This window comes from Lepus europaeus, chromosome 10 (assembly GCF_033115175.1).
Source record: "Lepus europaeus isolate LE1 chromosome 10, mLepTim1.pri, whole genome shotgun sequence".
Lineage (NCBI taxonomy): Eukaryota > Metazoa > Chordata > Mammalia > Lagomorpha > Leporidae > Lepus > Lepus europaeus.
In genome coordinates this window covers 66,144,186-66,168,005 of record NC_084836.1, presented here as the reverse complement: position 1 = coordinate 66,168,005, position 23,820 = coordinate 66,144,186, and the positions used below count along the sequence as shown (strand labels likewise).

Sequence of the window (23,820 nt, the reverse complement as noted above, 5' to 3'; positions counted from 1 at the left end):
GAAGCCGAAAGGTGAGGTTGGGAGAAGTGGGGGTCTGGGGGACAAGAGGAAAAGACAGGGAGAAAAGGAGAGCTGTCTTTGAGCCTGTGAATGGAACATGTGTACCCCATTCTTGTCTCTTTAGAGGTGCAGTAAAGCAGAAACAGGACAGGATCGCAAGGCGAGGAACGAGGCCGAGCCTGAGGCTGAACACCGGGAGCGGTGGCTACAGAAAGTGGGAGAGAGCCGCGGGGGGACGAGCAGGCGGCTGCTGAAGGTTGGAGACTCGGCTCTGGCTTTGTCCCTGACTCTCCGTGGGACCCATAATCTTTCTGGGCTTAATTTTTCCATTATTATACCAAGGGGATTAGATGACATAGACTCTGAAGTCCGTTTCATTCGTCATTTGTTTTTGTCGGTGAATTCCTCTTTCCTTGAAATGGGCTCAGCGCTGGGGACCTGGGAGAGCAGGGTGCACCTCAGTGTTGACAGTGGCCCGAAGGGTTAAGCCGCTGCTGGGGACACCTGCATCCCTTGGTGGGGGGGCCTGGCTGCTCTGCTTTCTGCTAATGCACCTGGGAAGGCAGCAAATAATGGCTCAAGTTCCTGCCACCCCTGTGGGAGACCGCGATGGCGTTCCTGGCTCTTGGCTTCAGCCTGACCCAGCTCTGGCTGCTTCTGGCTGCTGCACCCATTTGGAATGGAAGTCTCTCTCTCTCTCTCTCTTTCTCTCTCTCTCTCTCTCTCGCCCTCTCTGTCTCTCTCTCTCCCTTTCTCCCTGCTTTTCTAATACATACATAAATCTTAAAAAAAAAAAAAAGCATTGAGAGATACCTGTGGAAGGAGGTCTTCCATCTCGTCTAGTTTAAATCCCTGCTCGGAACTAGGAAACTCCTTAGCTCCAATCCTAATTTGCTAATTAGAAGCCTTTAGTGCTAATCCTAATTTACAACTCTTTTGTAGTTTCCAGCCCACTCTTTCCTGCTGATAAGGAAGGAGATTGCTCCCAAATTGAGAGCGGGCTTGTGCAGGAGTGTGAGGGTCTCAGAGGCAGCCCCTTCTCTCCTGGAGGGAAATTGGCTGTGTATGCTGAAGTCAGGCTGACCGGACAGGGTGCAGAGCGCCAAGCCCCAGGTTTTCTTTCCACTTTTCCTCCATCTATGACTCTGCCATCTCCTCCCGCCTTGGTGCATCCTAGGAGCTGGTTCTGCTGCTGCTTCTGCTTGATCTGAAGCCCTGACCTAATTTGGTGATCCTTTTAAAAAAATTAATGAGAGAGAGAGAGAGAGAGAGAGAGAGAGAGAGAGAGAGAAAGAGAAAGCGCGCGTGCACGCAAGAGAAAGTATTTCCATCTGCTGGTTTCCTCCCCAAATGCCCGAAATATCCAGGGACCAGGAATGCAATCCAGGTCTCCCATGTGGGTGGCAGGCTGCCAATCACCTGCACTGTGACCACTGCCTCTCAGTGTCTACACCAGCGGGAAACTGGAGCTGGAAGTCAGAGCCAGGTGTGAAAGCCAGGCGCTCTGATGTGGATGTGGGCACCTGAACCACAGGGCTAAATGCACACCCCATGGCCATTCCTTTACGGTGGAAGTCTCAGCTGTGAGAGTCCATCTTCACTCCACCACTCCATTTCTGTTCTCTTCTCCCCCTTTGCCTGGGAAAGGAAGGAGGGGGGGCACTGATATCAAGAGTCAAGAAAATGCCTTCTCCTCATCACCTCTCCTTCCAACCATCAGAGCTCTTGCACTAGGTTCACGGTCTGGGATCCTGGATTAGTAGCCTGTTTTTGTTTTTGTTTTGGAGCCGGCAGTTAAGTGAATGCATGTTCCATTTCTGCAGGCGTTTCCCCAAAGCTAGAGCTGGTGTTCACCTGAGAAGCAGAGAAACGTGCCTGCCCGAGGGAGACAGGCAGGCCTGAGGAGTCCCAGCAGGGCTCAGGGGGATACACCAGGCTTTGTCCTGCTACCAGGTCTTGATCAAACACCAGTTCCCTCATTCCACAGCGGTGATCAAGCAGCTAGGTGGTTTTGTGCTAGGCTTTGAGCTCTTAGGTTCCTCTCTCTGCAGACAAACTGAAAGGAAATGAGCTGGAACGGCTGGGGAGAGTGAGGTGGGGGTTGAGAAGAGCTATCGAGAAATATTTCCCGGCTGTTAAGAGCCTAGGAAGGTGTCTGTGGAACTGCCTGGTCTGAAGAGCCTTCATCTCAGGAGAGATTTCCAGGGGCCCTGCGGTCGATGCAGGCAGCACGGGGAAGGCACACGGAGGGAGCCCTCTGGAATCTCAGGTCCGCGCAGGGCAGCTTGGAGAGGTGCAGGATGCCAGTCCGGCTCAGAGCAGACCGCAAGCTGGCCCTAAAAAGACAGAGCACAGGTGGGGTCTGGTCCGGCTGGGCAGCTTCAGTCCACCAGTGTCCTGGTTCCCCCCCACACCCCCGGAGAGATAGGGGCGGGACACACCAGGCGGCGGGGCACACGTGCATATACGAAGCCACACGCACGGACACAGAGACTCAAAACACACGCGGAGGGGGGCGCCCAGGCACCCACCCACAGGCGAGCGCTGCCCGCAGGCCGCCTGCGCTGCGCTGCGCGGGATAAGCACGCATTCGCGCTCGCAGCCGCCCGCGCAGGGCACACGCAGCCGCTCGCACCGGGCGCGGGTGTGCGTGCGCTCGCCCTTGGGCGCTTGGGTCTGCGTGTGCCCCCGGCTCCCGATCCTGCCTCTGGGAGGGGGAGGAGCGACTGCGAGGAGTGAGAGACGGGCGGGCAGGCCGAGGAGGAGGGAGGGAGCAGAGGGAGGGGAGCCGGGCCGGGGGAGGCGGAGAGAGGCGAGGAGGCGGCTCTGGCAGCGCGCGGCGGCGGCGGCGGCGGCGCGGAGAGCGTGGACCGGGAGCCCAGAGCTCGGCGGGGCAGCGGGAGAGGAGGAGCCGCAGGGGCTGCATCTCTGCCAGCTTGGGCCGAGCCTAGAGACACCGGCCTGGCTGGCCCCACCAGCCGCAGGTGGGAAGGGGCTGGGATGAGGGTGAGAGGGGCTCTCGGCTCTGGGGCTGATGCTGAGCAGAGCTACTGTCTCCTCCAGTTCCGTAGACGGTGGCTGAGCATGGAGCTGTCCCCCCGCAGCCCTCCGGAGATGCTGGAGTCGGATTGTCCGTCACCCCTGGAGCTAAAGTCAGCGCCCAGCAAGAAGATGTGGATTAAGCTCCGGTCCCTGTGAGTCTCGGCTGGGCAATGGGGGGAAGGGACCTCCGGGAACCTGGATTGGCGGCGTTCTTTTTATTTTTTATTTTTTTTGGGGGGGGGGTTAGCCAGAGCCGGGCTGGTGGATTCTCTAGGGCACACATGTTGGCAGGTGCGAGGACACAGGGCCCTGACACGCGTGGCCGGCCCACATGTGCCAGGCATGTGCGGAGCGAGTCGGCTGGTTGGCGCGGCTTAGGAGTTGCAAAGCTAATGAGATGCCTGTGCCCGTGGACCCCCGGTGACACACGCAGCGCCGACAGGAGAGGCGGCACAGCACTGGCGGTGTGGTAGGGCTGCAGACAAGCAGGAGGTGCCAGGCTGACTCACACGTATCCATGTGCATGCAGGGTTGTGTAGATGTGAGACATGGCACATGTGTGTGCCTCAGTGTCCTGCACACAGCGGCAGGTCTAGTGCCAACCTGTGGGTCCTATGGCTCTTTGGTTGGGATGGGAGTCTCAGCCTCCGGCATCCTACAGGGAGTGGAGGTCGGGGAGGGGAAGGGGGCACCCCCTACTCAAACTGCTCATTTCTCCTGGGACCTGGAAATTCACTCTGCATGTTTTTAATGGCCCCACTTGGAATCTGGAGGAGGGGGATGGTGCCCCCACCTGGGAGCTGGAAAGAGGGGGTGGCAGTGAAGACATTGATTGACAGGAGCAAGGTAATTGGCTTAATTAAAGCCTTTTTGTTTCTATAGGATCTTCCAGTACCTGCCAGCAAGCGCGTAGGCATCCGTCTTATTGTTTCAGGACCAGAGCGTGTGGGGAGGAATAAATGGGTAAAGGAGGGACTCAGGTGTCCCATATCCAGTCTCAGGGGAGGAGAGGAACTTTTTATCCTGCCTCTCAGAAAAGGAGAGGATTGGGTCAAAGACCAACCATGCCCCCTGTTTGCGTCCGGGTCAGCTGCCATCCGGTAATCTCTGTGATGCTGGGTTCTTATTCCGAGAGCGAGGGCAGGGGCCCCTGTCCCTGAGACGCCTCCCCACAGTCCCAGGAGAGCAGCAAGAGCTAGAGGAGTGTGGATGGTTAGTGAGGAGGCACAGCCCCGGAGCCCAGTTCCCTGCCAGTATCCCCAGTGGGGAGCACTGGGCTTGTAAGGGAGCGGAGGAGGTGGGTGCGTCTGGCTGTGTCGTACTTCACCTGGGGCAGGAAGAGGAGGCCTTTGTATGGGGCAGGTGGGCCTGACTGATAGGCTGGCTGCTTAGAGAGGCCTTAGGGAGACCCCGGACATGGTGGGCACCAAGGTTTGGAATCCAAACGTCCTCCTCAGCCCCGTCTTGTGCTGTCTCTGGCCAATGCAATTTGCCTGGCTCCATGAAGCGCAGCCTTGGAATGAGTTCTGGGGTGGAGAAATGGAAAACCGGATTGAACTGATTTTTATTTGAGGAGCATGGGTGATTCTTCATAGACAATGATGCTCTGCTTTTGGTGACTAAGATGAGGAGGGGAACAGGGGAGCAAGTGGTTGGAAGGCAACAGAGAGGCCTGAGAGTCAGTTGAGGGGACAAGTGTGGCAGGACGGTCCCCCCCCCCCCGCCTCGCCTACTGCAAACCCAGGGTGTGGTGGCTCAGCTCATCCTCACATCCCCTCCACGGCAGGTTAGAGGGCCCTGCGCAAGAGTGGGCTTTACCTGTTTCACCATCTCCCACACCCTTCTAAGCAAAAGTCTTTCCTGGAAACGAATTGCTCTTTCTCCCTTTGGTGTGGGAAGTGCCCAGTGGCGTGGGAAGGAGGCATTGACACCTGGGGAGGAAGCGAGCACAGGTAGCTGCCCCTGCAGAGTGCCCGAGTGGACGATGGCCTCTCCTGGGAGCGTGGTGGACCAGGATCTTTCTGATTGGTTTGTCCTAGTCTTCATTCACTTCCACAGTCTGGTCCTGATGCATGCCGGCTACATGCAATAACTCATCCAGAAAGGTACCGTCTCCTGAATACTAATCGCCGCGAACGCATTCCCACTCTCACTTCCTCAGGGCAGGAAAGGAGGCAGGGTGGATCCTGGGTTGAGGGCTTTATGCGCTCAGCCTTCTTTGGGTACTGGGGGCGCTGTGACAGGCTGGTGCAGAGAAATCAAAGGGTTTAGGGCTTTTGCTGGGTAGGAGGACCGAAGTTCCCCCGGCCGTTTCTGAAGAGGTGCTCCTGCTTTTAAATGGACACAGAGCTCCTCCCCACGGATGGGTCAGAGGAGGAAGGACTTGTTTATTCCGGAAGCAGTCGGGTCGACAGGACTATCTCGGCCCCGAGTGAAAATGAAGACAGATGGAAAAAATATGTCTATCTAGATAGATGTCTTTTAAAAAATGTTTGTTTTCATCTACTTGAAAGGCAGAACAACACACACACATACACACACAGAGAAATATTTCTCATGTGCTGGTTCACTCCTCAAATGCCCACAAGAGCCAAGGTTAGCCCAGACTGAAGCTAGGAGCCCAGAACTCCATCCAGGTCTCCTATGTGGGTGGCAGGACCCCAAGCACTTGGGCCATCTTCTGCCGCTTTCCCAGGCCATTAATAGGAAGCTGGGCTGGGAGTGGAGCAACCAGGACACAAACTGCCCTTCCATATTGGATACAGGTATCGCGAGCGGCAGCCTAATGTACTGCGCCACAACGCCGGCCCCTGTATGTATCTTGACCGCCTACTCAATCTATCCTATTTTCTCCTCTCTACTTTTACCATTTCTAATCTTGAACTTCTAGGCTGTCTTCAGGGGGCCGGGCCTGGTGTTTTGCCTCTCTGAATAAGAAACCTAGCTAGTGTAGTTGGGCAGGGCGGTTTCTTGTTGAGAAGAGCGCCCAGAGTCCTGTTGCCCTCTTTAGAAGCTTGTCAAGGAATTCAGAGTCGGGAGCACGTGAGCTGGGGAGCGTCTCCCCTAACTGTGGGGCTTACCTCTGGCTGGCAGGAAAGGTTCCTAACTGCGCCGTCTCATCAGCTAGGGCTGAGGGAGTGTCTGGAAACGAAGCGCTGGCCAGGATGACTTTCATGGTGCCTTAGCGCCCGAGGAAGGGTTTCATCTGCCTGTCTCCCCTTCTCTGAGCCCAGAGGGCTCTGGCGGGCGTGGGGAGGGCCAGCAGAGGAGGACTTTTCTGTGCCTTTTGTGACTCCGGATGAACCCCGAGCAGGGATTGGTTTGCCATCCTCAGCTCAGCAACTGTGAGGGCACTTCAGAAAGTTTGTGGAAAATGAGAGTTAAAAGGTAAGTTTCTTTTGGTGCCAAAAAATCTAAAATTCACTCACAAGTTTCCATAATAAGCATTTCCCATGAACCTTTTGAAGAACCTTCATATGCACAGATTTCAATGTTTTTGCACCAAAATAAACTTTTTCTAAAAAAATATTTGAAAGAGTGACAGAGAGACAGAGAGACAGAGACACAGAGAGAGAGAGAGGGAGAGGGAGAGGGAGAGAGAGAGAGAGAGAGGGAGAGATAGAGATTGAGATTTTCTGTTTGTTTACTCCCGAAAAGCCTGTAACAGCCAGAGCTGGGGCTGAAGCCAGGAACTGCATCCGTCTCCCACATGGATGCAGGGGCCCAAGTACTTAGTTCATCTTCCACTGCTTCCCAAGGTACGTTATCAGGGAGCTGTATGAAAAACAGAACAGCAGGGATTCAACCGGAACTGTGATAGGGGATGCCGGTGTTGCAAGCGGCAGCTTCACCCACTGCGCCACAACGCTGGCCACCAAAGAAGATTTAATTCCAGTTTCTATGAACGTTTTGAAGTGTCTCTGTATATACTGAACACCTCTGGTGGCCAGGTTAGGTGCTGGGTGCTGGGGATACACAGTTTACAAGGTGGACACCATCCCTGGTCCCATGGAGCTTGTAGTCTGGTTCAGCTCCCTAAGGGTGTAGAGAGTGGGGGAGGCACGGTGTACCTCCTTTTGCTACATGCACTGAAGCAGTGGCAGTCCACTGTGCTGGATTTCTGCCTAGTTTTTGCTCACAGGGCGTCATGCACACAGGAAAGGCCTGGTGAGTTTTCTCTCCCTGGATAGGACAAGCCTCACTTTCATCTCTCAGTTTCTTTAGGAATTTTACACTTAGATAGAACTTTCCACTTCCCTTCGGGGGACGGTCTGGACATGGTCCCTCTCCCCTCTCCTTTTCCTGCGTCGCATGCTCTTGGGACCCCCATGGTTCAGGCTGAGTCGCGTGCTGTGGGTCAAGGTCGGTACAAGTGCGCCAGAGCCAAGAGCCAGGCTGGGGCTTATCTTTGCTGATTTTTGTTTTTCTTGGGAGTATAGCAGTGTGGTGCCCTGAACATAATAGACGCTCAATAAATGCTGTTAAGGAAAGAAATGAGCAAAGGTATTAACGCATGAATCGATGTCTCGGAGCCGGTTCTGTGTCTACCTCTGTGTGGGGCTGGGGTGGGAGAGACAGGAAATGGAGGTGGAGGAAAGGGGGATGGTGATGTTGTTTTTGGAACTGGTGACCTCAGGACAGAGCCCGGGCCTAAAGGATTTACAGAGAGGACACAGAAGCCGAGGCATTAGGATGTGTGCGTGAGATATGTCAGGGTGAAGCTGGGAGTGCCTGAGTCGCGTGCATACCTGTGGGTAAAGGTTGACATGCGTTTGGGGACAGTGGGAGCAGAGCGTCATGGTGAGATCTCTTGGTTGTTATGTTCAGAAGCGGCGTTGTGATAATAAATATGTTGGGGTGGCATGCATATTTCAGGATTGCTGAGTACCTGAAATTGTCTTAGGGATGAATGAGATGATGTATGTGTATGTGTGTGTGAGTGTGCATGTACAATATGTATGTATGTGTGTATGCCAGTAATGGGATAATATGTATGTGTGAGTGTGCATGTACAATATGTATGTGTGTGAGTGTGCATGTACAGTATGTATGTATGTATGTGAGTATATATACAATATAGATGTATGTGTGTGAGTGTGCATGTACAGTATGTATGTGTGTATGTGTGTGAGTGTGCATGTACAATATGTATGTGTATGAGTGTGCATGTACAGTATGTATGTGTGTATATAGGTAATGGGATAATTGTGAGTGTGCATATACAATATGTATGTGTGTATTAGTGGCCACGTGCAGTATGCATGTGTGTGTATGTGTGTGTGAGTATGCATGTGCAGTATGTGTGTGTGTATGAGTGTGTGAGTGTGCATGTACAATATGTATGTGTATGAGTGTGCATGTACAGTATGTATGTGTGTATATAGGTAATGGGATAATTGTGAGTGTGCATATACAATATATATGTGTGTGTATGAGTGGCCACGTGCAGTATGCATGTGTGTGTATGTGTGTGTGAGTATGCATGTGCAGTATGTATGTGTGTATGAGTGTGTGAGTGTACATGTACAATATGCATGTGTATGTGTGTGTATGTAGGTAATGGGATATGTGTGTGTGAGTGTGCATGTATAATATGTATGTGTGTGTATGAGTGTGCATGTACAGTATGTGTATGTGTGTGACTGTGTGTAAGTAATGGGATAATGTGTGTGTGTGTGAGTGAGAGCTGACATATGTGCGGCACTCACATTTGTTGGCAGTCCCGGGGCGAGGCAGGGACAGGAGCAGGATGCTGAGGGACCCGCCTGAGTGCCCCGCTGACTCGGCCCACCTTTTGTCCTCATTTGCTGTGTGCCCCAGGGGGTGATCCTGGGTGGCTCTCACCAATTTTGAAAATGATGCTGCATCCTCCTTTCTCTGCATATGGCTGGGGAGCTGCTGTGAAGACTGCAGGAGAAAGTGTGGCTCCCTGAACTGCTGGAGAAAAAAGAGAACCCTTTCTCCCAGGCCATGGTGGCGGCGATGTTTAGCGCTGTTCCCCCCCCCCCCCCCCCCGCCCCGCGGGTGAGCCCTTCCTCCTTTACGTCCAACCATGGCAAAGAGGACCTCTCCCCTGTGGGTCCATCAGGCGTCTTCTGTTGTTTTACTCCAGCAGTGTTGATTGAGTTGAGGACTGTGTGGCATCCGTGGGATAGAAGAGGATGGAAAATTCCTGCAGGGAGGTGCAGAGATAGGGAAATCAGATTCAGACCAAGGGATGCACTTCAGGAACCTCTTCCAAAGAGGGAGGCGGGGGCGGTGGTGCTGGAAGAGTGTAGGGAATACTGGGACCTGTGCATCTGAGTTCTCATGCCCACTCTGCCAGGCACCAGCTGTGTGGTCTTGAGGTCACATGGTCTCTCTGAGTCTCCTTCCTATCATTTGGTAGCATCCATAGGAAAGTGGATTTTAAATACTAAACCTGGAGAATTTTCACCATGAGAGAGCTTGATTTGTGAAGAGGCAGAGGAATGGCAATGAACAGGTAACTATTGGCTGGGGTAGGGGAGAAGGATCCAGGTACAAGAAGCCAGAATATGCGTTCTCATAAATTCAAATCCCAGTGCCTGGGAAAGGATTTGGAAGAGTGTTGTTGATGAACGAGGGCAGGAGTGAGGGCCAGGAGCCTGAGCTTAGAGAGTGGGAGGCTGGCGGGGCTGGAGGAGGGCTGTGCAGGTGAGGATGTGGGTTCCTGTGTTCAGCCCAGCGGTCAGCCCAGACATGGATGGAGCAATTGCAGGAGACTGCTGAGTGTGGGGAGCCAGGGGCTGCCAGGGTTGGTTCTGGGAGCACTGGGGTTCCCCAGGCTGGTGGAGGTGGGGGAGGGGAATGTCATCAGGTGGCCGTGACCTACTTTAGATACTTTCCAAAGGCCCTTGGAACCAGGTATCGCTTTTCTTGTCCAGGAGCCAAAGAGATAGAGATGCGATGTCACATTGCAGGTTGCATTTCTTACTTTTTAAATAAGATTGTATTTATTTGAAAGCCGGAGTGATGGGAGTAGGAGGCAGGAGGGAAGAGGCAGACAGATCTTGCATCTGCTGCTGGTTCACTTCCCAAATAGCCACAACAGCTGTGGCTGGGCCAGGCCAAAGCCAGGAGCCTTGAACTCCATCCGGGTCTCCCACATGGGACCAGGGGCCCAAGCACTTGGGCCATCTTCTGCTGCTTTCCCGGTACATTAGCAGGGAGCTGGATTGGAAGTGGAGCAGCTGGGACTCAAACTAGCACTCCTGTATGGGATGCTGGCTTCACAAGATGCTTTGTCGGTTTTGACCAGAGGAAGATGAGGGGGCTTGGGGGTGCTGTGGGACTGGCAGGCTGTGGGAGAGAAGTCTGGACATCTCTAGACCCTTCCACACCTGTCCCAGGTCCAGGGATTTCTGCGACCAGTGAACTGAGTGGCTGCAGCCCAGCGTCCACCCCCTCCTCTGTCTCCCTTCCCCTAGAGAAGGAAATTTTGGAACAGTTCTTGGCTCTCCTTGAGTCTTGAGAGAGAGAGAGAGAGAGAGAGAGAGAGAGAAAGTGACAGACAGACACTCTCCAAATGCCTGCAGCAGCCAGGAGTCTGGAACTCTAGCCCTCAGTTCCTTTGCTTTCCGGAGCTCAGGCTCAGTTTTATTCCTTTCGGCCCCGTTTCCTGTCTCTCTGGCCTGTTTCCTGTGACTTAGCCTCTTGCTCTAGCCTGCAGTCTGCTCCCTCCTCCTCCTCCTCTTCCTCCGGGGCTGGTGCCGCCCCCTTCCCTCCAGGTGTTGCTGGTACTGGTGCTGGACCCCCAGCCTCAGGCCCCCTCTGGGGTCCAGCCCTTAACTCCTGACTTCTGCAAGGCCTATCCTTTGGCCTTCTCAGTGACTTCATCCGCCCAGCCCAGACCCTCCCGGGAGGAAGCACGTAATTGCCTTTGAATCTCGGGAGGCTGCTTTTGCAGGTCCGGAAGTTGAGTAGCTATTTTCCAACTCTGAGGACAGCAGCAGAGAGACAGAGAGATAGAAGCAGGGCAGCAGGTGGGGTGGAGGTGAGACCACCGGGGAGACTGGAAGCTGTTAGATAATGAGATCGTCCCCCCAAGGGAGCAGGACTGAATGGTCCAAGAGAACTGGGAGAGCATCCTGGAGAGGGGCCTGGCCAGGAACTGAGCAGGGAGGAGGGGCTGCTGAGCCAGGAAGAGGAGGAAGCCGGGTTGTCAGCCAGTGAGCACGGGGCAGCCCCTCGTGCCAGTGCTCTTGCCCTCTGCCCCGCATCTCCCAGCCCTGCCGCTGCCGCTGCAGTCCCATCTCGGGAGAAGACTGCAACTTGGGATTCATCTCTCCAGCCTCCCGGCCCTGGCAGAGTCCACGGAGGGAGCGGGGATGGGCTTTTGGGAGAGAGGCAGGCTTGGTGGGAAAAGGGCCAAGGTGTGTCCAGGGAGGTACACCTGGGGGTGGGAGGCTGGGAGAAGAACTGGGAAGTGGGGGCGCTTTAGTGGATGTTGTTGCTTAGAGCCAGGCTCCGGGTCAGTCTGATTCCACAGCTGCAAGGAAAAGTCAGATTTGCAAATAATTATGGCGGCTGCAGCGGGGCGATTAGGCTGCCAGCTGGTGTGGGCACCATTTAGATTGGGCAGGGAGCTTGGCTCGCGGGGGGCTGGGGGGCAGGTGCTTTGTGACTCTCTGGCGCGTGCAGGACCAGGGGCTCGGGAAGTTCCTCCTTTCATTCCCATTCCTTGGCTCCCCTGCTGCCCTGTTTATCAGTTTCTGCATATCCAGTTTGACACCAGCTCCCTGGCTCTCTCTTCTGTGCCCACCTGGTCTGGAAACTTCTTGAGCCCAGACTGAGTGAGTACATATGCCAGCGGCATCGCCACCACATCCCTGAACCCTGGCCACCTCTCTACCAAGTTGGAGCTTTGGAAATTCCAGCCTGGAAGGTGTCTAATACATCCAATTGCTCCAGCCTCACCCCGAGGGTGTCTTAGCCCCTTTGCTTCTGCTCTTCCTTGGAGATGCCAAGAAGGTTTCCTGTTGTCTTATTGGCAGGGACATGGATTGAAGGTAGGTATGCAGGAGAATTGCCTGCAAAATGGATGGAGTCAGGATTTGGCCTCCCTCTGATGAAGACGAGAGCCACACTGCTCTCGGAAGCACCGGCTCAGAGCTGATTTGGGGAAAGCAGTGAGCTGGGCAGAAAGGATACCCTCTGGAACCTGAGGATCCAGGCTCAGGCATCCTGCTTCCCTGCTGCTTCTGGCCCAGGCCCTGAATCTGGAAGCCATCCCGAGGCAGTGGAAACTGATGCGCAGAGATGCTTGGTCAGGTATGGAGGGGCAGCGCTGGGACCAGACCCCAATCCTGCTGATGCGCAATCTAGTGCTGGCCCCGGCACACCTGCAGCCAGGCCCTTGCCAAGCTTCCTACTCCCCTGCCCATCCCAGGCTGCCTTCCACATCTGTGAGGTCTCCTGGAAGCTGGCCATCTGCTGGGAACAGCTGTCAGGAAGCAGTGTGGGGGCTGGTGGGGTGGTCCACGTGGAGATGGTTAATGAGCAGAATTAAGCGGTGCAGGGAAGAGGAGAGAGGTGGACAAGGGAGCTGGAGGGAGTTCCTCTGGCTGGAGCCTGGGGGCCTCCTCTCCCGCCCGCCTTCCATCAGACCGTCTAGCCCAATCCCTCCTAATTTCTCCCCATCTCAAGGGCAGAGGTGACTCGGCCGTGCTCTGGGCTGGGAGCTGGGGTGCCTGGGCTCTTCCTGGTCTGGTTTATGTCCCTGCCTTCCTCCTGCCAGCTGAGCAGTGCTGGGCTGCTTTCAGCTGCACCTGTGAGCACGGGCTCCTGCTCCTTTAGACAGCCCCTCCTTCGGGGTCTCCCAGGCCGTCTTCTGCAGCACCGGCGTCCAAATCTCCTTTCCTCCCCTCCCTGCCCTCTTCCTGCCCCTCCGCTCTCCTGGTTCCTGTGCCTACCCCCTTCTTTCCTAGTCTTCCCTTGGCTGTGCCCTGTCCCTCGCCTCTGTCCATTGTCTTGAGACCTCTCACTGCTGCTGCTGCAACCTGGGGCCTGCACCTCCCAGCTCTGCCACCAGGGGAGCTATTTTTATCTCTGGAGCCACCCCCGCCACTATGCCCAGCCAGCTGCCAGGGCTTGGGCTGCTCCTCTAGCTATGGGGAATGAGAGGAGCGGGCGTGCCTGGGTGATGCGAGCTGGTTGTTCTTGGTTTCTGGAGCTCTGTGCTCTTCAGGCTCCCCGGCCTCTGCTTCCACTGCCTCCCTGGTCCCTGCAGAGTTAAGAAGTCAGAAAGAAGACCTAGCTCTCTGGAGAGCTGGTGGCAGGGAGACCTCAGCTTTTCCACACATAACCCAGGTGCCTTTTGGGGCCTGGATGGAAAAATCAGGAGTCCTGGCTGTAAGCGTGGGCCCGGGGGAATTGTGTTTATGAGGAACTCTTAATATTTGCTGAGTAAACCATGACCCTTTGCATTCAGCTGTCACTTTATGGACCCAATGTGCTGTCACAGTGGAGCCTGTGCTATTTAGACAAGGAAATGGGCTTGCACAAGTGGCTTGCCCAAGGTCACACATGGCGAGGAGTCCCAGGCAAGATCACCTGGTTTTAACTCATGTCCTCTTTCTATTGGATTTTGATGATTTCTTTGGTTCTTTCAATTTCTGAAATTTTTTGGGCCTCAAGATCAGCCAGTTAGTCCATTCTCCAGCACTCCTCTTTTCTAACTGGGGGCAGAGTCTCCCATCCTTTGCTCCCTATCCCAGCTTCTATTCCTCACTGCAGAGAGGGGGAAAGCTGGGGATGGGTAGAGGAAGGCGACACGATTGGGTTCCTTTCTGGTGTTTTTTTTTTTTTTAAGATTTATTTATTTATTTGAATGAGTTACACAGAGAGAAGGAGAGGCAGAGAGAGAGAGAGAGAGAGAGAGAGAGAGAGTCTTCTATCTCTGGTTCACTCCCCAAGTGGCCACAATGGCTGAAGTTGAGCTGATCGAAGCCAGGAGCTTCTTTCAGGTCTCCCACGTGGGTGCAGGGGCCCAAGGACTTGGGCCACCTTCTATTGCTTTCCCAGGCCATAGCAGAGAGCTAGATGGGAAGTGGAGCAGCCGGGACTCGAACTGGTGCCCATATGGGATGCTGGCCCTGCAGGCGGTGCCTTTACCTGCTATGCCACAGCGCCGCCCCTTCCCCTTTCTGTTTTTATGCATTCACTTTTCTACCCCTCGGCGCCCGGGCCTGGGAACACAGCAGTTACCTTTCTCTTTATAGGCTCCATGGGAAAGTTCTAGGAAAACCCATGCTGGACCTTTTGCTGAGGTTAGCACACCTAAATCCGGCCTCCCAGCCAGGTGATGGCCTCAGAGGTAGAGTGTGGTGTGTGTGTGTGCAAAATCTTCCCCAGGAGGCATGGTGGTGGGCCAGTATCCGTCCTCAGTAGGAGCAGGCAGTAACAGCCAGCTAGGAGGGGTGGTGTACTCTATGTATGTGTGTGCGCGTGCGCCAGCAGGTCCCACAGTGGGCCGCGTGCGGCATCCCTGGCCCCTTGGGGATGGGCCTCCAGGGTCCCTGACGCTGGCTCCAGTTCTCTCTGCAAACACTCATCAGTTTGTGATGGCTGCGGGGAGGGGTGCAGAGTGGGTCCTTTTTTTTTTTTTTGCAAAACCTGCAGCGGCCCTGCTTGGGGCTGCGAGTTCACCAGAAAACAACTGTAGATACAGTCAAACCGCCCTTACACTCCTCCCACCCGCTGCTCCGTGGCCCCCGAGAGAGCCCAGACTCCCGAACTTCAAGGCCTGGGCACGGTGACGAGGTATTTTTTCATTTCTCCCCACTTTGGGGTGGTGGTGGATGGCGGGGAGGGAGGGAGGGAGGGGGCTTCCCGTCGCAAAGCCCTAGCTCTAGGCCCGTTCCTTCTCTCGCCAGCCTCTTCCCCGTTCGCTCCTCTTCCTCGGCCCCACAGCCCCACAGCACCGCCAGCGCGAGACCCCAGAGGACGCAGACTGAAGGCGCCGGCAGCTCGGCCCAGGACGCGGTCGGCCTCGTCCCCAGCCCCGCCCTGCCTCCGCCCCGCCCAGCTCCGCAAGCCGGCCAATCGCGGCTCGGGAGTCCGCGTCGCGGTGACGTCGCCGCGCAGCCAATCGGCAGGCGGCTGGGGCTGTGTGCGCACGTCCCCCGGGTGCTGCAGGGCCGGCTGCTTGCCGGCGGGCGGAGCGGGGCGTCCTGGGCCCTGAGACCCTCTGGGGTGCCAGCTTCGGCCGCTTCTGGGCGGTTTCCTCGCTTCTCCACCTCTGGGCCGGACTGGCCTGTTTCTAGTTTCGTCCTCGATGGTGCCCCAAGCCCCATTTTACAGATGAGAAAACCAGGGCTGGGAAGGTGAAAGCCACACGCGCCAACTCCTGGGGGCCGGGAGCCCTTCCCCGCGCCCTTCGTTCGGCAAGCCCCTCTGCCCTGCATTTCCAATGCCCGGTGCAACGTGCATCCTCCCAGCTTCCATTCTTTTTGGAGAGTGGTCCTGGAAAAAGACCCCCCGGAGAGGGCGCGTCGTGGCCCCCTGTGGGGTGGGGGCCAGGGGCCTCTTGCAGAGCCCCTTCCCCTCCCACTGCTGGCTCAGGATGGCCTCCTGTCCCCACATCCCCAGCCTCCTGCTAACCCCTTGTTCCCAGAGCGCAGCCCCACCTCCTCGGAGCAGGGGGCTGGCCCGTGCTATTTCTGGCCTTTCTGGGACTCTCCTGACAGCGGATTCTTGTTTTCAGTCTGATTCAGATGTGAAACTTTTCCCGCGGCCTCTCACCCGGTTCCTGTGGGCTGGGTCTCTGCCTCATCACTGCCTGCTTCCCCGGGCCAAGCCCCTCCCCAGGGTTGTCTCTGGCTAGTTGCTCAGTACTTCTGGGACCTGGAGGAGGAAGCCAGGGGCTCAAGAGGGCGTTGTTCCCCCGATAGGGGCCCTGGGCCCCTTTGCCCCGGGGTCAGCACCTTGGAACTTTGCAGTAGGAAACTTGGATCCCCATGGCCAGCCGGGCTCCTGTTCAGAGGAGCCACCTTCAGGGCCCCATCCTCAGGTAGGTGGCAGGGTTGAGGACAGGGGAGGAGGAGGAGGAGGACAGGTTGCCTGAGGCTCCACCAGTTGTAGTGTAGCACCAGGGAGGGTCAGGACCTGAGACAGGACCCTGTGTGTCTTGTGCACCTGTGTGCCGCCTTCCCTGACCTCCCACTCCCTCCGTGTCGCCCCTCACCTTCTCCCTGTCCCCTTTGCATCCTGCTTGCCTGCCTGCCGGCCATGGACGGTGATGTAGCAGTGCCTCCCCTGCCCCCCTCTCTCCTAACCCCAGCATCCTGGGGACTTCCCATCCCTTTGAAATGTCCCCATCTTGCCTTAAGAACACAAGCTGGAGACAGAAGTCTTCTCTGAACTCCCAGCCCCTGCCTGGAGGCTGCCCTGTCCCAGTCGCCTATTGGTCATTTGGGGAGTGTGGGTGCTGGGAGAAGTGGCAGAGGGTACTGGAAATCCCCAGACCGTAGCTCTGTAGTGAGCGCAGAAGTGAGCAGGTGGGGGCTGGGGACGCTGAGCTCCGCGGAGGTGCTGGGGTTCTTCCTGCCGGGAGTCCTCCCAGCTGGCCGCCTGGAGCTAGGAGAGACCTGGGCCTTCCCCGGGGTGGGCAGGAGCTAAGGCGTTTTTCCATTGTGCGGGGACTGGAGGAAGAGGAGACAGAAGTGGTGTGGGGAGGGGGCAGGAGGGAGGTGTTCCTGGGGTCCTGATGTGGCCCAGCCTGGGCGGCACAGAAGGGGACCGTTGCAGTGCCCTGTCTCCCCAGGGCTGAACTGCATGGGAACTGCTGGGGCTGGGAGGGAGAAGCACTTCCTGGAGAGGAGTATCCAAGTGAGGGGTTGGGTGGGACTGCGGAGACCCTCACCCTGAAGCCTTGAGAGACGGGCAGGGGTCCCTGCAGGCCCACGGTGCCATGTGTGCGTGCGTACATGCATGTATGTGTGTTCATGTGTGTGGTGTGTGTATGTGCATATGTGGTATGTGTGTGACATGTGTACGGGTGTGGTGTGTATATGAATGTATACATGTTGTGTATAGTGTGCGCACATGTGTGTTTATGTGTGTGGCATATGTATGGGTGAGGGTGTATATGTGTGTATGTTTATGTATGTGTTGTGTGTGTAGTGTATATGTGCATATGACATGTTTGTGGGTATGTGTGTGATGTGTATGTATGTGTGTATGTATATGTGTGGTGTGTGTATGCATGTGTATGTGGGTGTGGGTATGTATGTTTATGGTGTGTGGTGTGGATGTATGTGTGTATGTGTATAGTATGTACATGTGTGTATGTATATGTGGGTGTTTATGGGTATGTGTGTGTTTGTGTGTATGTGTAGGTATCTGGGTATGTATGTATGGTATATGTGTATTTGTGGGTGTCTGTATGTATGTGTATGTGTATGTGTGTAGTGTATATATGTGTGTATGTGTATGTGTGGGTATTGGTATTTATGGGTATGTGTGTATATGTGTGGTGCATGTGTATATATATGTTTATGTCTGTATGTGTGGGTGTTTATGGGTATGTGTGTAGTGTATGTGTGTGGTGTATGTGTGTATGTGTGATGTGTGGATGTTTATGGGTATGTGTGTGTGATGTATGGGTGTTTATGGGTATGTGTGTGTGTATGTGTGTATGTGTGATGTGTGGATGTTTATGGGTATGTGTATGTGATGTATGGGTGTTTATGGGTGTGTGTGTGATGTATGTGTATGCATGTGGTATATGTGTGTGTAGTGTATGTGTGTGTATGTGTGGTGCATGTGTATATATGTGTTTATGTCTATGTGTGGGTGTTTATGGGTATGTGTAGTGTATGTGTGTGGTGTATGTGTGTATATGTGATGTGTGTGGTGTGTGTCTGTGTGGATGTTTATGGGTATGTGTGATGTGTGGATGTTTATGGGTATGTGTGTGTGATGTATGGGTGTTTATGGGTGTGTGTGTGTGATGTATGTGTATGTGTGTGGTATATGTGTGTGTAGTGTATGTGTGTGTATGTGTGATGTGTGGGTGTTATGAATGTGTGTGTGTATGTGTGATGTGTGGGTGTGTATGTATGTGTGTGGTGTATGTGTATGTGTGATGTGTGGGTATATATGTGTATGTGTATGGGTATGTGTGTATGTGTGCATATGTGTGTGTTTATGGCTATGTGTGTGTAGTGTATGTAAATGTGTGTGTGGTGTATGTGTGATGTGTGTGTAGATGTGATGTATAGGTGTTTATGGGTATGTGTGATGTGTGTGGTATATGTGTATTTGTGATGTGTGTATATGTGTGATTGTGTATATGTATGTGTGTTTATGGCTATGTGTGTGATGTATGTGTGTGGTGTATATGTATGTGTGTTTATGGCTATGTGTGTGATGTATGTGTGTGGTGTATGTGTATGTGTGCAGTGTATGTGTGTGTGTAAGTGTGTGTATGTATGATGTGTTGGTGTTTATGGGTATGTGTGTGGTGTATGTGTGTGTGTGGTGGTGTGTATGTGTGTGTGTTTATGGGTATGTGTGTGTGATGTATGTGTATGGGTGTGTATGTATGTGTGATGTGTAGGTATTTATGGGTATGTGTGTGGTGTATGTGTGTGTGATGTGTGTGTATGGATATGTGTGTGTGTGTGTGATGTGTATATAGGGGCCGGATCTGGCTGCAGCACCTGGCTCCTCTCAGCAGCCTCCCCTTGGACTTCTTGTTTGTCAGACTGATTCTTTGGTCTTTCTTTCCCTGCCTGCCCCCTCTCTCCGGTGTCTGGATCCTGTTGCGTTGAGATTCCAACAGAAGCCATACCGGAGCTCCTGGACGGGGTCTGGAAGGGAGGGAGAGATGTGCTGTGAGTCGGCCTACCCTGACCTCGCTCTTCTCCGCCTGCTGTGAGCGGTGCAGAAACCCTGGCTCAGACATCCCAGGCTGTGCGCACACCTGATTAATTTGCCTCCTCTCCCTTTTATTTATTTAACGAACTCTTTCTGGGCGCGTCCTGTGTGCTCTGAGCATGGAGACCAGGATAAACAAGTCACCGTCAGCGCCACCAGCACATTCCCAGTCTCCCCTGCGGGCCGCCTGCCACCAGCACTCCAGGAAGGTTGCCCTGCTGAGGGGGATTGGGGAGCTGTGGGGAGTGGGCTTCGGCCTCGCCACAGGCTCACTCTGTGCGTGCGCTTGCCCTGCTCCTACACCTGCCTCATTGTGGGACACAGCTGGGGTCCACGGGCGAGAGCTGTAGGCTTCGCCAACCTGAGGTGGACAGGACAAGTACGTAAGCTCCCTTCATGAAGTGCTCGTGAGATGAGATGATTGTAAGCAGGAGGTCATAGCCATTGTCGCGCTCCCATTCCCTCCCTCCCTTCCTTTCCTAATTACCAGTGTGCTGGATTCACTCTGCTCCACCTGGACTTGGATAGTGAAAGCAGGTGCTTGTTGGATTTTTTTTTTTTTAAGATTTATTTATTTACTTGAAAGGCAGAGAGACAGAGACAGATAGCTTCCGTCTGCTGGTTCGCTCGCAACGGCCAGGACGACACCATGCTGAGGCCATAAGCCAGGAACTCCATCCAGGCTTCCCATGTGGGTGGCAAGAACCCAAGTACTTGAACCATCACCTGCCGCCTCCTGGGTACTTCAGCAGGAAGCAGGATGGAAAGCCGGGGCGGGACTGGATTCCAGGCGCTCATGGATATGGGATGCGGGTACCCCAAGTGGCTGCTTAACCTTCTGTGCCCTGCGTGTTGGATCTGAGGGTGGTAGGGCTGGGTAGCGTGAACATGATGCCGGCTGGTTAATTCCTTTGCAGACTACATTTACAGCGACAGTTGAGTGTCCCAGGCATTTGGCTCGTATCCCTTCCCTTAATGCTCCTGTTAACAGCCCTGTGAGGTGGTTTATTGTCATCCGCACACTTTTACAGAGGAGCTGATTAAGGCTCTAAGATAAAAGTCCTCAACCTTTAGTGTGCATTAGGGTTGTTTGGGGTGTGTGTGTGGGATGTTTAAAAGTATAGATCCTTGGACCACACCCTCAGAGATTCTGCTTCTGCAGGTGTGCAGTGAGGCCTATGATTTTTATTTTATTTTATTTTTTAAAAAAGATTTATTTATTTATTTGAATGAGTTACACAGAGAGAGAGAGAGAGAGAGAGAAGGTGAGGCAGAGAGAGAGAGGTCTTCCATGCACTGGCTTGATCCGAAGCCGGCAGCCAGGAGCTTCTTCCAGGTCTCCCATGTGGGTGCAGGGGCCCAAGGACTTGGGCCATCTTCTACTGCTTTCCCAGGCCATAGTAGAGAGCTGGATCGGAAGAGGAGCAGCCGGGACTTGAACTAGTGCCCATATGGGATGCCGACACTACAGGCGGCGGCTTTACCCTCAATGCCACAGCACTGGCCTCCATTTATTTATTTATTTCAGAGACAGAGAGTGCTCCCATATGCTGTTTTGCTCCCCAACTGCTGCATCACAAGGAGTCTGGGACTCAAGCCATGTCTCCCATGTGGGTGGCAGAGACCCAACTACTTAAGCCATCATAACTGCTGCCTCCCAAGGTGTGCCTTCGCAGGAAGCTGGAATCACAGACTGGGACTAGGTAGCTCTAGGATGGGATGTGGGTCCTACCCTGCATCTTCACTGCCGGCCGCACACCCGGCCCATCCACGTTATTAGCATGTGGACAAGGTAATGGTGGTGCTGGTGGCGGGCAGGCCATGTTGTAATAAACATGGATCCAGCATTAGTGACTTGCCCAAGGCTTCACGGCAGAGAGAGAGCTTTGAACCTGGGGTTGCTGCTGAGTGCCAGAGACTTGGGTTTTGCATTGGAAATGGGGTTACAGTTCTCCCCCTACCTCCCTCCTTGGCAGGCCCATTGTGAGAATAAAATGAGACAATGTAGGAGACTGTTGCTTCTTAAAATGTGGAGCTGGCAGCATTGTTAGTGATTATGCAAATCCCATGGGTGTGGCTGTTCACTTTGGGATGTGTCTTTTAGGAGTGGGGAGAAATGTGGACCCCTGGGGGCAGAGAAAGGTTAGGGCTTGGATGAGGATCTGGGGGAGAGGTGGGTTGGGTCCCCAGATTTGAGAGCCCCGGGAGACGTGCCTGTGCCTGGGTCCCAAAGGCTCAGTGTCACCCTCTTTGTTCTGTCTGTGATCTCTCGGTAGTGTTCTGGAAGATTCTGGCTGGTAGCTCCCCCAGCTCCTTGGCCTGGGAGGACTGTTTATGATGTCTACCTCTGTTGCTCCTCCCTCATGAAGCCAGAGCTGGGCTGTGCTTGCTGTCCTGTCTCTTAAATACCCTGCTTCGTCCACAGGGAAGCCGGCAGGAAGGGGCCTGGGGGTGAGACTTGAGGGCAGCCCCCCCCGCAGGCCACAGCACCCCACTCCTTCTCTGCCTCCTGCTTGCTCTCAGCCCCCCGGGCCAGGACTGCAGGGCCGAGGGAGGCTGCCTGTGGCTGGCTATTTTGGGAGGCCCTTACTCCGAAGAAGCCAAGAAGCCGCGGAGACCCCAGGACTCCCGAGCTGCTGCTGTTCGGGAATGCCATTGTTCTCGCTCCCCTGGCAGCCTGGGAATCGATGCTAATTTCAGCCTCTGGTCCCTGACTCATTCTCCTCCTCCCTGACTCGGAGGGTGCCCTTGGGTTTCCGAAGCCCCTTTCCCAGGTTGGGGGGGCATTGTGATGGCTGTGATTTCACCCTGGTTTTGGGAGGGGTGGGGAAGGAGCAAGAGGGGGACCTTCAATGGCTCACTCTGAGGTCCAAGAGCTGGACTCGCCAGCCTTCCACGACACCTTCAGTAGGTCGGTTCCTTACTGACCCCCGCCCCCCAAGACTTCATAAGTGCGTTGCCCCTTGAGGCAGAGCGGCCAGACAATGAGGTCCCTGGGCCTGCCTCCCCACTTCTGTCCTGGGAGAAGCCGCAGCTGGGGCAGACTCCATGCATCGCGACAGAAACTCTGCCAGAGGTCGCCTCTGGTGCAAGGCGGGGAGGCGGGGGTTAATCCAGCTCTGTCCTGGTTGATGGATTCTGGAATCATAATCCATTAGCTCTGCATGCGTGGAGCGAGGCCAGGCGAGGGCATTCAGATGGGTCTTTGTTCTGAGCTTTTGCTGTCCCCGCTAGGGACTGAGGGGGTGTGGACTCCCACCCGCTCTGGGCCTTGACAATGAGGGAGTCCTCAGGCTACTCTGATGGCTGCTGGTGCAGAAACCTTCTCTTGGGGTGGGGTTGGGGGGGTGGGGACAAGCAGTTTCAGATCATGATTTTCCAGACTGGGAAACAGATCCCCCCCCCACCCCCCCCAACACCTGAGAGGCTCATACCTGCCTCGTTCTGCCAGGCCCTGGCTGTTTCCAGCCAACCCTGACTTGGGGGTAGGGCGGTGGTGTTGAGAGGAGAGGGTGGGGTGATGGCCGAGGCAGGACAGCCTGGGCTTACACGTTAGGGGTAGGTGAAGTGAGGTAGGCGGCGAGGTGAAAGACGTTGGCTGCTCTTACGATGAGGAAGGTCTGAGTTGTGATTGCGGATGGGAGACGGGCGAGCCTCTATGTGTGTGAGAGAGAGAGGCGTCTTCTAGCAGAGCAGAGGCGGTGGGACTGGGTGGCCGTGCCTGAGTCGGCTGTATGGCCCCGCTGCCCACAGGCTGCGCTACATGGTGAAGCAGCTGGAGAATGGGGAGGTCAACATCGAGGAGCTGAAGAAGAACCTGGAGTACACGGCTTCTCTGCTGGAGGCCGTCTATATCGACGAGACACGGTGAGGGGAGGCCACGGTGGGCCTGCAGAGGGCCGGGGGCGGGGCGGGGCGGGCAGGTGTACAGGGCTGTGGACAGAGGTAGGGACAAGCAGAGGTGCAGAGACAGACGCAGAGGACAAGAGGGAGAGAAGGCTGTTCCCGCATCAGACCGCAAGTCTCATAGTGTGAAATACCGCTAAACGTATTGTAGTTGTTATCTGTTTCAGAGGGAGATATATATATATATATATATATATATATATATATATATATATATATATAGAGAGAGAGAGAGAGAGAGAGAGAGAGAGAGAGAGAGAGAGAGAGAGGAAGTATGTTCCCATCTGCTGGTTCACTCCCCAGTTTTCACAAATAGCCAAGACTGAGTTGGGTTGAACCTGGGAGCTGGGAGCTCCATCCAGGTGCCCACGTGGGTGGCAGGCGCCCAGTTACTGCTGCCTTCCAGGCTGTGCCCTGGCAGGAGGTTAAGGTCAGGAGCCAGAGGTGGGTCTCAGCCCTGGGCACTCTGATGTGGGTGTCTTAGCTGCTAGGCCAAACAGCTGCCCCAGCGTGGAGTCCTCGGAGCCCCCACCTGTGCGGGGCCCCTGGATCCAAGTGGCTCCTGAGTGCTTGAGATATGCTGAGGGTGAGCTGAAATTTATATGAAAAGACATGCTGGATCTCCAAGGCTTAGGAAACAAAAAAAGATTTATGCAATATGTCATTCAAATATTTTAGATTGACTCATGTTGAAATGATAATATTTTGGAGGTATTGGGTTAAATAAAATTTATTGTGAAAACAAATCTCACCTGTTTCTTTTTATCTTTTTATGGTAGTAACTAGCTAGTTTAAAATGTCACACATGTGATGTGCAATTTCTTTCTACTGAACAGTGCTATTCTAGAGCACCCCTGACAGATGGCATCCCAATGCCTGCTTGAATCCCCTGATAGCTGGAGAGCTCACTACCCCACATGGTGTGGCCTGTATCGTTCCTGGGGATGGCAGATAGAGATGCAGAGACAGAGA

The 23,820-nt window shown here is 54.6% G+C and overlaps 1 protein-coding gene across 2 annotated transcripts in view; it reads left to right on the top strand.

The window, feature by feature from the left end:
- The first annotated feature begins 2,901 nt into the window (after positions 1-2,901).
- Positions 2,902-23,820, top strand: part of PDE1B (phosphodiesterase 1B) — a 29,867-nt gene continuing 8,948 nt past the window's right edge. Inside the window, exons 1-3 of one of the 2 annotated variants that reach the window (XM_062202151.1) lie at positions 2,902-2,984; positions 3,064-3,194; positions 22,696-22,809. In XM_062202151.1, coding sequence (XP_062058135.1) covers positions 3,085-3,194; positions 22,696-22,809 — 224 coding nt within the window. In that variant the 5' untranslated portion in view covers positions 2,902-2,984; positions 3,064-3,084. Of the gene's footprint in view, positions 2,985-3,063; positions 3,195-15,267; positions 16,073-22,695; positions 22,810-23,820 lie in introns of those variants that run through there. The other variant, XM_062202152.1, reaches the window with a different exon arrangement.